General features: G+C 34.9%; 2 protein-coding genes across 8 annotated transcripts in view; one reads left to right on the forward strand and one right to left on the reverse strand.

Annotated features, from left to right (window-relative positions):
- Window positions 1–1,027: 1,027 nt before the first annotated feature.
- On the reverse strand, window positions 1,028–4,523 carry LOC116002402. Of its 5 annotated transcripts, none has more exons than XM_031242535.1 (4): window positions 4,222–4,523; window positions 3,245–3,272; window positions 2,508–3,004; window positions 1,028–1,890 (listed from the first exon to the last, which is right to left on the reverse strand). In XM_031242535.1, exons 3-4 carry the CDS (start codon window positions 2,768–2,770, stop codon window positions 1,209–1,211), a joined length of 945 nt encoding a protein of 314 aa, XP_031098395.1. In that variant the 5' UTR covers window positions 2,771–3,004; window positions 3,245–3,272; window positions 4,222–4,523; the 3' UTR covers window positions 1,028–1,208. The 5 variants fall into 5 exon arrangements, with proteins under 5 accessions (XP_031098395.1, XP_031098396.1, XP_031098392.1 ...); XM_031242536.1 differs by having other exon boundaries at window positions 3,228–3,272; XM_031242532.1 differs by lacking the exon at window positions 3,245–3,272.
- A 3,728-nt stretch (window positions 4,524–8,251) lies between these two features.
- LOC116002198 (glutamate--cysteine ligase, chloroplastic-like) overlaps window positions 8,252–14,336 on the forward strand; it is a 9,052-nt gene continuing 2,967 nt past the window's right edge. For 2 of the 3 annotated variants that reach the window (XM_031242270.1, XM_031242272.1), the window contains exons 1-9: window positions 9,988–10,033; window positions 10,832–11,164; window positions 11,947–12,097; window positions 12,238–12,345; window positions 13,214–13,306; window positions 13,398–13,481; window positions 13,659–13,727; window positions 13,811–13,881; window positions 13,959–14,027. In XM_031242270.1, the coding sequence (XP_031098130.1) occupies window positions 10,842–11,164; window positions 11,947–12,097; window positions 12,238–12,345; window positions 13,214–13,306; window positions 13,398–13,481; window positions 13,659–13,727; window positions 13,811–13,881; window positions 13,959–14,027 (968 nt within the window). In that variant the 5' untranslated portion in view covers window positions 9,988–10,033; window positions 10,832–10,841. Of the gene's footprint in view, window positions 8,412–9,209; window positions 9,543–9,987; window positions 10,034–10,831; window positions 11,165–11,946; window positions 12,098–12,237; window positions 12,346–13,213; window positions 13,307–13,397; window positions 13,482–13,658; window positions 13,728–13,810; window positions 13,882–13,958; window positions 14,028–14,336 lie in introns of those variants that run through there. The other variant, XM_031242271.1, reaches the window with a different exon arrangement.

Below are 14,336 nucleotides of genomic sequence, written 5' to 3' on the forward strand. Positions count from 1 at the left end.
ATAATACTTTTACTGTAGTTTCTAAATATCTAAATTTTATATGCTAATAGTAAACTTAATATTATGAAAATTTGAATTAATAATAACTTCAGTCAAGCCTCGTTAACCGAATTGGACAAACATAATGGAATAGAGGGAGTATTTTTTTAAGGATGTAGAGAAAATAGTAAAACAATTGCAAATTTGATGAAGCTCCACTTTTGAAAGTGAGATAGTATTATAAGGATGTATAGAAAATAGAAAATAGTGAAAGAATTGCTAACTTGATGAAGCTCCACTTTTGAAAGTGTGATAGTATTGTAAGGATGTAGAGAAAATATCAAAATAGTGAATGAATTGCAAATGTGATGAAGCTGACCTATTTTTTGAACACGCGCATGGCGCACAGAAGTTGCTCTCACACTATTGCTAGTGAGACTCAATCCCTGGTCTTTCTTCTCAAAATTTCACCTATGTGACCAACTGAACTACATGCAGGCAAGTATACAATTTCTTTGATGGTCTGAATGTTTACATACCAAACCCCAGCTAAAAATTTAAGTTAATAGTTAATGTATATGTCTATCTTTTGTATTATATTATACTATACTAAGTTCAACCGACTTTGCGCATTAAAAATTTCAAATCATCACGCAATACAATTATTATTGACCAAATTAACTAGTTGCAAAAACTCAATTCAAGATAATTGTCAACTCCTATTAATCACCATAAACTTGCCTCTCTCGATCTCTCCACCATGAATCACAATCATTATATCTACTCATGAATCAATCATTATAATAGACATGTTTATTTTTAGTTAGTACAATGAAAAGTTGATTGACATACATATTCATTTCATCCTCAATATTGTTGTCACTTACTACTTACATTTGTAGTTTTTCACTTTTTCTTATGAAAATAAAATAAAATGTGACCGCTGTGTTCCATCAAGATTACTAATATTTTCTCAGCTTAATATAGTCTTAATAGCAGCACCATCATTTTTGCATTTGAATACAAAATTAAAAGACCCAAAAATAAACACAAATAAATAAAAGGAATATTTCATTAGCCCAAGATCACACCCATATTAGTGTGTTTTTAGACAATGCAAGCAAAAAATAAAAATATTATATTATATTTGGCTTCAGTAATTTCTTTGCTGACATTATCACCACCAAATGTTATATGAATGAATAAATATGATGAATCAGTTGCCCAGCTTACAGAAAAAATGGGACTGATATATTTGAGAACTGTGTGCTTTTATCCTGCCCACTGCTCTTAGCCATTTCCTTCAAAGTAACCCAAGATTTCCTCTTTCTCTTGTTAGATGTGCAAATGGCTTGATCGACATCCGTGGCAGTCGAAATACTTTCAGATTCAACAGGCTTCTTTAGTCCTGACTTATTCCTTCTCTTCCTCTTTGAGTCCAATAAGGAAATGTCCATTCTCAGTGATGGAGTTGAAGGCTCGTCTGCTGGCAGCGCAATATGATCACCCTGGACAATCTCTGGTGAAGTCACTATATCTATTTTGCTGTCCTTATTGTTACTTGCTGGGACTGTCATTGGTTCAGAAGACTTGGTAGTTGAGGATTTAGGATGCTCGACTTTTGTAGATGGTCTGTCCTTTGGTGGGCATGTCATTGGTTTAGAAGACTTGGTAGTTGAGGATTTAGGATGCTCTACTTTTGTAGATGGTCTGTCCTTTGGTGGGCATATCTGCTTCAAATAGCCTCTAGCAGTTCCTCTCTTTAGATTTCGATGCGAACAAAACTGGCAATTATAGACAGCATAATTCTGTGGGCTGCTTCTGGGTTTCTTGTTCCTGCGTCGTGCCTTTGCATCATTCTTCTCAACTCGAACAGTACAATTATAGCCTGGTTGAAGAACAGATTCACATCTGGGGAAGATTGCAACATAAACAAATCATTTTCAGCCTTTAAGTCGTGAAACAAGTAGAGAAGTTTTGGAGTCAAAAGGTGTCATAGTAGAAGCAAAATAAAGAAATGTTTGAATGCTCAGAACTTAGATAAGTGCACCAAGCAGAAAATGGAAGGACAAAACAAGTTTGTAGCTTTGGAAAAGGAAGTGCATCATATACCAACAAAGTCAGCCTTAGACTCCAACTTTTCCTTGAGATGGCAGTATGGCACTATGAAGAGATAATTATAACATTTGGATCAGCAAGTAGTAACAAACAATCAAACTCACCAAAATTTTCTGATTCTCTGTTCATCATGACATTAACAATTATACCAGAAGCCTTCAGTAAAACTAAAGGGCACCCAATACAAGGCTATATGATCAGCTCTTCACGAGAAATATTGTAAACAAGAAAAAATAAATAATAATAAAAAGTAGTGATCCTCAAAGACTACAACTAAATAAAGGGATCCCACTAAACTTTTTGTTCAAACCAAAAAAAAATTAGCAAACAAGATTATTGCAGATGAATATAGATTTAAAGAAGGTTGAAAAATGAAACTATTTGAAATAAGGGGGTAAACAAGACAAAACCTTTGGCAAGAGAACAAAGACGGCTCAGGAGGCAATCCCAAAGCCTCAGAGGATGCAGCTAAACGATTGCCAAAAAAGGCGCCCAATGAGGGTATGGACGCTTCACCACTAGCCCAAACTGCGAGATTCTTTATATGCTCCAGTTTCAGCATCAACTTGGCATTAACATGACTCTGTTTATTCCCCTTTGGCTTTTGCCGTGGTGTAATTGACCCCAAGGTCACACTGCCACTGCCTCCTGCTTTAAGTTCGTTCTTGCCCATCTCTTGGTTGCCGCTGCAATGCCTTTCACAAGAATTTCACCTGACAGCTGAATGGAATTTGCAATCTGGAGAACTGGGGAAGGGTCATATGAAGTATCAATGCTCTCAAATTCTAAACAGCATCCCTGATTGTCTAATGCTCCATTGAAGCTCTAAAGTGGGTGGGTCTATGTTGTTAAATTATCAGTATTGCCTCTGCAATAGTCTCGCCTAGAAACAAGAGGCTTGGTAATCCTACAAAGTAAAAATCATTTAAATACAGAAAAAAAAATCATAATTTAAGAAATCAGAAATATGGGAGGAATGAATCAATGAAAGACTAAAGAGATTGACATCTAGGCTGTTCAGTCAATGCTTAGATAAATGTAAAATTGTGTAATTTCACATAACTTAAGCAATTGAGAGAAAGCGATCTTTATAAATGTGACAAAAAATGAATTAAAAATTTTAGTATCACCAAAATGGGCCAGATACCAATTCCTTCTTCAAGTAATTCAATGGTCTGCAATTCCAAACAGGAAAAATTCAATCAATCAAGACAATTAGTTGTAAAATTGGTATGATAAACGCACCATCTTTGACACCAAGAACTGTTGATACCAGCAAGAACTCATTTCGCCAAATAATACAAATTCCTTCACCACTTTTGTTCTCTGATTATCAAATGGAATTGCAAAACTACTAAACAATGCTATTTAAAAACTTATTCACCAATCACCAATACTTAGCTGGACTCAGCATTTAACTATCAAATTGAGTGTTAAAAAAAGCTTAAAGAAGTTAAGTTTATACAAAGAGATTTTTATAATTTAAACTCCAAAAGATAGACTAGTAGCATTATTAGTAAGTACATAAATTACCACCTAGCATTTTGATATGTCTGAAAGATATTGTCCGCATTCTATTGTGCAATACTTGAGACTCCAGGATTAACAAATTATTCCACAATTAATTAATAATAATTAAAAGTTCTATTGAGCAATACTTGAGACTCCAGGTAGAGCTGTTAATACAGGCTGGCAGGGCGCGGGCCTAAGCGGGGCGGGCCAAAAAAGCCCGCTCTTTGGCAGGCCTGGGTTTTGCTGGCCCGGACCGCCAGCCTTCAGCCCGCGGGCTTGGCGGGCCCGTCAGTTTTTTTTTCATCTTCTTCTTCTTCAGTTGTATTGCTTTCCTAAATTTTATCATTTGTACACACACCAATAATTGAATTGAAAATATGAAATTTTTATATGAAAATATATAATATACACATGCTGCTGACCTACTGTTAAGTGTTAATTGAATTGAAAATATGAAATTGTATATGAAAATATATAATATACACATCACATTCACTGATTCACACATGCTGCTATAATATACACATAAATTATTTATATAATTATAAATTTATATATGAAATTAAAGATGGACAATGAAATTATGAAAATATGAAATTGTTAATTTGCTACCTATGCGGCTATGGTGCTGTGAATCTGTGATGCTGTCAGTGCTTCTGCTGCGGAGACGTGGAGTATGGACGGCCGACTGCGGAGTGCGGACAAGGTGAGAGGGGCGAACGGATGGGTGACTAGCGAGAGGGGCGAACAGCGGCGACTGGAGTCCGGAGAGCTGCGAGTGCCTGCGACAGTGTGGAGGGCTTGCTGGAGTGGCTGCTGGCCGACTGCCGGAGTGACGGACTGCTGGTGGCGGTGGAGGAAGTGGAATGGGCGATTGGTGTAGGGTTTGCCGAATTGTGTTTTGTGTCTGAAGTCTCTAAACTCTATTTTTTAACATTAGTATTTTTTTTTTTTAAAGAGCGTACTAACTCTATTACAATGTTACAATGGAGTATTTCATAACTATTTTCTCAACTTAATAAAAATATTAGTATTTAGTAATATATATATATATATACTAGTATTTGTACGTGCGGTGCGCGAAAGTTCATGCCCAATATTAAAACATTAATAAATATAAATAATTAAAAATTTTAATTCTAATTATATACACAAATATAGTATATGTATTTTATACACAAACATATATGATTTACCATGTATAGAAATTTAATTAAAATATAATCAAACATTAAATTAATTATATAATAATTTTACTAAAATGATAATTACATTAAATTAATTATATAATAATTTTACTAAAATGATAATTAAGAAATAGGAATTATATAATAATTTTACTAAAATGATAATTAAGAAATAGGAAAATGATATTAATTTTACTAAAATGATAATTAAGAAATAGGAAAATGATATGATAGATATAGGTGTATGATAATAATGATGGAGTTAAAAACTAACGGTGTTATAAAGGTGTAAGGGTATTTTTGTATAACAACAATGTAGTAAGGACAATTTTGTCTAATAATATTGAAGTGTACAACATTTAAAGTAAAATGTACAAATTTATTAGCATATAGAAAGAGGGACATAAATCAAGGATATAACATTTTTAAAACTTATTAAGTTTTTAGATATATATATATATATATATACTAATAAGAGCTAAAAAGAATTAGGCCTAGTATAAAAAATGAAGGTCAAATTATTAACTCAAACGGATGGTTCAGGTTGTTTAGATTTATATTTTTCATTGAGATTTCATAATTTATCATTAATTAAATGATTATCCGTTAAGTTTTCCGATAAATATTTCATTCTCTGTTAATATTTTGTTAACTTTTAACTTATCCATCAACTTTTTATAAGAAAGGTCTTACGTTCGAACATCAACCTAATCAAATTTGGCATAATTAAGTTCCTCATTTTATTTTACTTTTATTAAATTAAATAAATTAGTAGTTACAACAAAAAATAATACATATGTATTTCTTTAATTTATAATTATGTGTCTACAATACTATATAATTATATATATATATATATATATATATATATATATATAAGGGTGTTCATGTGCGGCCTGGTCATTAGGTGTGGCCGTGCAACCTTTTTTCGACCATTAGATTAGATCAAGTTATTGAAATATTTGTTGATATATCAAAATTTCCATTCAAAAAGCTTCCCATATCAAAACATCGACAATAAAATGAGGGTGGGAGACCCGACCACTCCATACGACTAGACATAAAAAGAAATTCTCGAACTTACAGGTGTGCAAAACTTTTATTAACTTGATATAAATAATACCTTAGTCAACTTAAATTAGTTCAAACTTATAAATGAATTAACCATTCATAAAAAATTTTAAATTGTTTTGCTAAGCGATCTGCGAATCTTGCCGCCCACATTGTTGTTAGGGAGGTTGTTTTCGTGTCAGGTTGCGGGGAGTGGTTTGATGTCTGATACACTCTCATTTGTACCTATTTTACTTGTGTTTTTATTTAGGTTTTATAATTAATTGTGTATTAAAATGTTATCTCCAATGTTTTTTCCTTGTTATTTTATTTAAAGTGGTATAATGCTTGGTTTGAGTGTCTTTGGTGTGTTTAGTGCTGCATTATAACCACTTAGGAGCAAAAAGGCAATGCAAAGGAATCAAAAGTGTTGAGAAGTCAAAATGGGACCGAAAGTACTGTTCACCGCAGATTCTCGACGCGTCGAGAATATCTCTCGACGCGTCGAGACCTTCCAGAGAGCAATAAAAATTTCGCCATTTTATTCTCGACGCGTCGAGAAACATTCTCGACGCGTCGAGAATCCTGCCCAGGACACTATTCATCCCAGAACAAAATTCCAGATTTGTCCCTGTTTTGGATCCCACTATTTAAGGCTTCATTTCTCCCCAAACCCTACCTGTTGGCTGCTGGTTTTTGTCAGAAAAAGGGGAAAGAGAACAAGGAAAAGAAGCTTCATCATCTCCAAAAGCCAAAGAAGAAATCATCACAACTTTTGGAAAGGAGATCAAAGAAAAGAGCTTGGAGGCATCATTTGGGAGAATATCTTCCTTTCTCTTTTCTATTTTGAACTTTATTGAATAATTGTTGGATCTATTTTAGCCATGTTAGGCTAAACTTCCTTTTGGGATTTTTGGGTATAAAAGTGTTTATGAACCTATGTGCCTAGTTCTTATTTTGTTTTAATGAAATATCTATTTGGGTTTATTGCTTGTGTTGCAATTGTGATTTATGTTATTGATACTTGTAATTAGATGCATATGATTGCTTGTACCCTTGCTAGATTTGTCTATGAATCAAAGAGCACCCACAATTGCAATTGACTATTGTACCTCGAGAGAGGACAATTTGGTTAAGGGATATATTTTGAATAGCTCACGAGAGTGAGTATTCCAATTACCGTATTTTGGGTTTGAGTTACGAGAGTAACCTTTCCCTTTTAGATGGCAATTTTCCACACTTGTTTAACCCAAATAATTATTTCACTTTAGATTGGCACTAGGTGATTAAACACTTTAACTCCCAAAAATCCCGCTTTTACCTCTTTGAATACAAAAACCCGTTTGCCTTATTTTAATTATCTTGTTTGCATATCCATAGATAATCATCCATTGTGAACGTAGGAATAGCTTCTTGCGAATATAATTAGTAACTAGTGCTTGATACCCCACTTCCCTGTGGTTCGATAACCCCGGAATACTCCGGGTATTTGTATGTGGTTTTATGCTACGACCAATGTCCCTCATCTTTTCCTTGTTGATTGTGTTTCTGATGATTTAATGCATTAAGTCTTTTGCTGAAATTTTTTTTTTATTTTTTACTCATTATATATACTCTCGTGAAGAAGCCGGCCCTGGCTAACTAAATGCAAAAATCATGCTTTCACTCACTCACACTTTTTTTTTTGTCACGCCACGAGGTGTACTGAGCAGACCCTAATTGGCTAACTGTAAGAGACACCTTTAAGTCCGTGCCATATTTTAATCCTCGTTTGCTCTAGACCGGTCCAATTAAAAGGTCAAGTGCTTACCTGATTGATTTTTCCATATAATAAAAAAATCAAACTTCAGACATCTCTTAAGAGACAAAAGTGCAGTAGGCCCTCTCCATTAGTTAATTTTGCACAAATTTTAATGAGTTTTTTGACATGATGGAAGAGAGAGAGGCAAGACTGCAAATTAAGGGGTTTTGCAGGTTTTGGTGGGGCCAACGTGAGAAAGGACGGCTCCAACGTAAAAATATTATTTTATTATTTTTTTCAGCTTTATATTTTATTTTGTTTATTTATTTTTATTTTTTTCCTCTACCTCATTGTCTCTTTCCTAATCACACCTACAAAAACTCCTCAAAAGCACACCAAAATTTTAACTATTGAGAAAGGTCTTACCGGTGACTTACACATTTTGAGTAACATTATAGTATTTAAATTATTTAAATTATTATAGACAGATTCCAATAGAATCTAGATTAATCTGGTTTAGCGGATGTCCTGTGTAAAAGAAATAACTTTAAAATCAAACAGAATATTAAGGGTGGAGATGATGACATGTCATAAAGATGGAGGGACCACATGTAAAAGAGTGGATAGTGCCGCACCTTTTACGTACCCGTGCGGCCGTGCCCTCACCATTGTTTCTGCGCTTCGCTCCGGTGTCATCTCACAGTGCGACCAAAAAGCACATTTAATATTACTAGTCTTCTCAGAAACGTCTTATTTTCTTTTTATCACCATCAATCTGCAAGAGCAAATCCCAGAATTTTCGGTCTCTGGGTTGCTTAACTAAGGTAAAATTATCATTTTTTCGATGCTGAATGTTCATATCTGAGTTAATATTCGATTTTTCTCTGAAATTCCCTTGTTTTTTCTTTTGTTTTCTTGAAATTTCTAGTGGGGTTTCGTAATTTGTTGATTTCAGTTTTCATTTGATTTGAAGATGCTCCAAGTCCAAATTACCTTTTGAGTTTATTAACTTGTGGCTCATTTTAATATGCTTGGTTTGGAACTCACTGAAATGCAGATTTGTGGGGTTATGGTACTATGATAGTGCTTATGTATATTAGTGTACTGCTTAAGTTTATTGATTTGCAGCTCATTTTAGTATAGTTGATACTTGGACAATCTTACTTGCCATGGTTTCTTATCTAATCTGTTGGGTGTCGGTTGGGTCGGTCGAGTACAGCCCTACTCGATTCGAGGCGTCGCCCTGTGCCTTACCATGGAGGGATATAGTTAAATGGTTAATGTCCACTTATCTTTTAAGAAGGATATGGTAACCAAAGAACTCCGTGGTTAAGCGTTTTTGAGTTACAGGATATCATAATCTTGATTGCAGCAAGCATCAATTTTGATTTGTGTGTGTGTGTAAATTTGGCTGTTCAGCTTGTTTTGCATTCCATTGCTGCTGTTATGGGCCCAACCTTATACACTTGTTTGATGTACTCTACTTATATATAGTATCATAGTATTAGTTATGATATATGGCATTTCCAAATTCCTTTGTTGCCTGTTCTGATGTGGTTGGTGGATTTTGGGTTTTCCTGTATACAGTGGTCCTTATTGGTCTTAGTTTAATTACTTTCCAGGTAGAAAGCCATGGCGTTGATGTCCATGGCAGGGTCATCGTTGCATTGTGAAATGATAAGATGCGAAGCCGGATGTACTAACAGTGGGAATAATTTAGAGGCATATAGAATGAAGGAAATGAGTTTTGGCTTGAATTTCTCTTCATGGAATTCATCACAGGCAGTTCAAGGCTTGCGTTCGAATTGCAATGGAGTAGGATATAGGCAACGACACAGGCTTATTGTTGCTGCAAGTCCTCCAACTGAGGATGCTGTTGTTTCCACAGAGCCGCTAACAAAGAAAGATCTGATTGATTACCTTACTTCTGGCTGCAAGCCTAAGGAAAAATGGAGGTTCTACTTTTAGTGCTTTTTGGTACTTAGGCTATCACCCGAGAAAGGGTGTGGATTGCAAATCTAGGTGGCACTTGCCACCTAAGAAAATTAGTGGTATATATATATATATATATATATATTCCATTCGCAATCTTGCAAAATATGAAAGTTGATTTGCAAGATTGCAAATGTACTTTTGTGGGTCACCTTTGTCATTTTATAATGTTTTGTTTTATAATTACTATTATTATATATTTATTTATATATATATATATTTCTATAATATGATGTGAAATTTGGAAGTGATTTGAAATTGCATGGATGTGAAATGAATAATAATGAATTGCAAATGTGATGATATGGTAATAGGGTCCACTTTGAAAGTGAGAGATTACTGCAAGGATGCATTTTCCACACAGCGACACCATATAAAGGGGAGGGGGGGAGGGGGGGGGGGGGGGGNCAAGAGCAAATCCCAGAATTTTCGGTCTCTGGGTTGCTTAACTAAGGTAAAATTATCATTTTTTCGATGCTGAATGTTCATATCTGAGTTAATATTCGATTTTTCTCTGAAATTCCCTTGTTTTTTCTTTTGTTTTCTTGAAATTTCTAGTGGGGTTTCGTAATTTGTTGATTTCAGTTTTCATTTGATTTGAAGATGCTCCAAGTCCAAATTACCTTTTGAGTTTATTAACTTGTGGCTCATTTTAATATGCTTGGTTTGGAACTCACTGAAATGCAGATTTGTGGGGTTATGGTACTATGATAGTGCTTATGTATATTAGTGTACTGCTTAAGTTTATTGATTTGCAGCTCATTTTAGTATAGTTGATACTTGGACAATCTTACTTGCCATGGTTTCTTATCTAATCTGTTGGGTGTCGGTTGGGTCGGTCGAGTACAGCCCTACTCGATTCGAGGCGTCGCCCTGTGCCTTACCATGGAGGGATATAGTTAAATGGTTAATGTCCACTTATCTTTTAAGAAGGATATGGTAACCAAAGAACTCCGTGGTTAAGCGTTTTTGAGTTACAGGATATCATAATCTTGATTGCAGCAAGCATCAATTTTGATTTGTGTGTGTGTGTAAATTTGGCTGTTCAGCTTGTTTTGCATTCCATTGCTGCTGTTATGGGCCCAACCTTATACACTTGTTTGATGTACTCTACTTATATATAGTATCATAGTATTAGTTATGATATATGGCATTTCCAAATTCCTTTGTTGCCTGTTCTGATGTGGTTGGTGGATTTTGGGTTTTCCTGTATACAGTGGTCCTTATTGGTCTTAGTTTAATTACTTTCCAGGTAGAAAGCCATGGCGTTGATGTCCATGGCAGGGTCATCGTTGCATTGTGAAATGATAAGATGCGAAGCCGGATGTACTAACAGTGGGAATAATTTAGAGGCATATAGAATGAAGGAAATGAGTTTTGGCTTGAATTTCTCTTCATGGAATTCATCACAGGCAGTTCAAGGCTTGCGTTCGAATTGCAATGGAGTAGGATATAGGCAACGACACAGGCTTATTGTTGCTGCAAGTCCTCCAACTGAGGATGCTGTTGTTTCCACAGAGCCGCTAACAAAGAAAGATCTGATTGATTACCTTACTTCTGGCTGCAAGCCTAAGGAAAAATGGAGGTTCTACTTTTAGTGCTTTTTGGTACTTAGGCTATCACCCGAGAAAGGGTGTGGATTGCAAATCTAGGTGGCACTTGCCACCTAAGAAAATTAGTGGTATATATATATATATATATATATATTCCATTCGCAATCTTGCAAAATATGAAAGTTGATTTGCAAGATTGCAAATGTACTTTTGTGGGTCACCTTTGTCATTTTATAATGTTTTGTTTTATAATTACTATTATTATATATTTATTTATATATATATATATTTCTATAATATGATGTGAAATTTGGAAGTGATTTGAAATTGCATGGATGTGAAATGAATAATAATGAATTGCAAATGTGATGATATGGTAATAGGGTCCACTTTGAAAGTGAGAGATTACTGCAAGGATGCATTTTCCACACAGCGACACCATATAAAGGGGAGGGGGGGAGGGGGGGGGGGGGGGGNGGAGGGGGGGGGGTGGGGACTATGCTTGATTACCTTTGGTCTCAATTTTACATGTTTTCAAACTGCTTGTCTTCTTTGCTCTCAGTTATGTGTGATCCAGCTTTTTGTGGAAAGATTCTGTATTTGCTATTTACTTTATGCCTTTATGAAGAAAGATAACTTGCATAGGGCATAGGGCAAGGAGGCTATTGACAAATTCTTTCATGGATAATTGGATATACTCAAATTTAGGATTCTAGTTGCATCATGACTCTCTGCTTGAACTTAAAATCACAGTAACTATTGTCAAATTTCTTGATACTTTTTAAATTTTTGGCGTGAATCATTGATTTTGCAGGATAGGGACAGAGCATGAAAAGTTTGGTTTTGAGTCTCGAACTTTGCGGCCCATGAAGTATGCACAAATATCTGAGTTGCTTAATGGTATTGCTGAGAGATTTGATTGGGAGAAAATAATGGAGGGTGAAAACATTATTGGGTTGAAGCAGGTATTTCTCAAGTCTTTTGTATTTAAGTCTGCACCTATTATGGTCTTTTTACATTATAATAGACACATGGCTATAACTTGTGAAGTCTCTATATGTTATATGATTCTCTATGGACCCTCGATTTTCCTTGTTTGTGGCAGGGAAAGCAAAGCATATCACTGGAGCCTGGAGGTCAATTTGAGCTTAGTGGTGCTCCTCTTGAAACTCTGCACCAAACTTGTGCCGAGGTTAATTCACATCTTTATCAGGTTTGTCCAAACCTAAACTTCTCCTAAATTCTGGATAAAACTTGCACAGAATTGTTAATCTGATAAGATAACTCAGGGTAGTAACAAGTAAGGAATAGGCTTTTGAGGAGAAACTTTTGAAATTTCAATTTCAATTTTTACTATTATTTTAAATTTTAGATTTCAATACATACATCATATGTTTGTATGTACATATATATGTCAACATAAATATATGTGTGTGTGCATGTGCGCCCACATACACATATGTAATGTCCTCATTAAGGCAACAAATCTTATTGATAAGCCTGTCATGTTGACATCCAAGTCACTAGATTCTGATTCTCTTTGCAAATTGAAATCAATGAGCTGGTTGAGGCTGCTGGAGTGTCGTCTTACCTTATCCATGTTTAATATTCATTCACCCAAGTTCATTAACCATTTTGCATTTTCTCAAGAAAATACTTGCTAATTGAATGATACTCTCTCTGTCTCATTTTACCTATTTTGTTTACTATTCATTAGTCAAACCAACTTTTTCTTCTTTGCTTATTTTCTTTAATATTTTATATATTTTTTTTGTTTAATAGTACTTTTAAGTTTTAATGTAGTTTCTAAATATATAAATTTTATACAATAATAAAAAACTTAATATTATGAAAAATTGAATTAAAAATAACTTTAGTCAAGTCTCGTTAACCGAACCAAACACATAAAATGGGATGGAGGGAGTAGTTTTCTAACCTAATCTTAAAAGTGTTCGGTTCTCCCACTCCCTTGCGAAGTTGGGAATGTGCATTGCAGCAGACAGAGTGAACACTCAATGTGATTTACCATATAACTTATATTTTAGTGCTTCTTGGATGTTTTTTTGCTATGGATGGAACAGGTCAAGGCTGTTGCAGAGGAGATGGGAATTGGATTTCTTGGAATTGGCTTCCAGCCAAAATGGGGGATAAAAGACATACCAATAATGCCAAAGGTAAACATGCTGTGTACAAGTACAAATGTACAACCCATTCATGCTTTGATTATCTAGCTGCTACGCATGTTAACAAAATTGTTTGTCTCAGGGAAGATATGAGATCATGAGAAATTATATGCCTAAAGTTGGATCACTTGGACTCGATATGATGTTTCGAACATGTACTGTTCAGGTATGTAACCATTCCTGAATTTGCAAGGTGTGTTTGTGTGGCGTGCTTATGTTATGTTTTTTAGTGACTGCCACTGCTTCAAAATTTTCCCATGTGAATGGCTGTGGGCTTGTGATTCTTGCTGTTGTTATACATTTTATTGCAATCATAAACGACACAGATGAATGTTCTTGACAGGTGAATCTGGATTTCAGTTCTGAAGCTGACATGATAAACAAATTCCGTGCCGGTCTTTCCTTGCAGCCTGTGAGAAATCTTGGTCGTGTCTCTTTTTACAGGGAGTTTATTTAGTTGTATAGAGTCTGACAATATATTACTCAACTGAACAGATAGCTACAGCTTTGTTTGCAAATTCACCTTTCACTGAAGGGAAGCCTAATGGTTTTCTCAGCATGAGAAGGTAGATGCGCTTCATTAGAGATGCTAGTTCTTGAGAAACGTATGTGTCTAATACTAGTATTACCTTACTTTTACCAGCCACATTTGGACTGATACAGATAAAAATCGCACTGGAATGCTTCCTTTTGTGTTTGATGACTCGTTTGGGTAAGCTTTCATGTATTTTAGATCTATAGAGAAACATATCACTGTATCCTAGAACTGCCCTATTCAATATGAACCATGTGATTAGAAATTGTTATAATCTAAGATTGGGCCAATGTCACTTAACTGGGCTATAATGCACATGGCCAAACCACACTAAAAGATTGAATCCAATAAATTAGTTAGTCTAACCCATGGCTTTATAAACCCATATGTTCTCTCTTATATTTTCAATGTGGACTCTTAACAGAAAAAAACATTTTGGTGTGTGTGTGTGTGTTTTTTTTTTTTTTTTTTTTTTTTTTCCTTTTT

Source organism: Ipomoea triloba, chromosome 13 (assembly GCF_003576645.1).
Source record: "Ipomoea triloba cultivar NCNSP0323 chromosome 13, ASM357664v1".
NCBI lineage: Eukaryota > Viridiplantae > Streptophyta > Magnoliopsida > Solanales > Convolvulaceae > Ipomoea > Ipomoea triloba.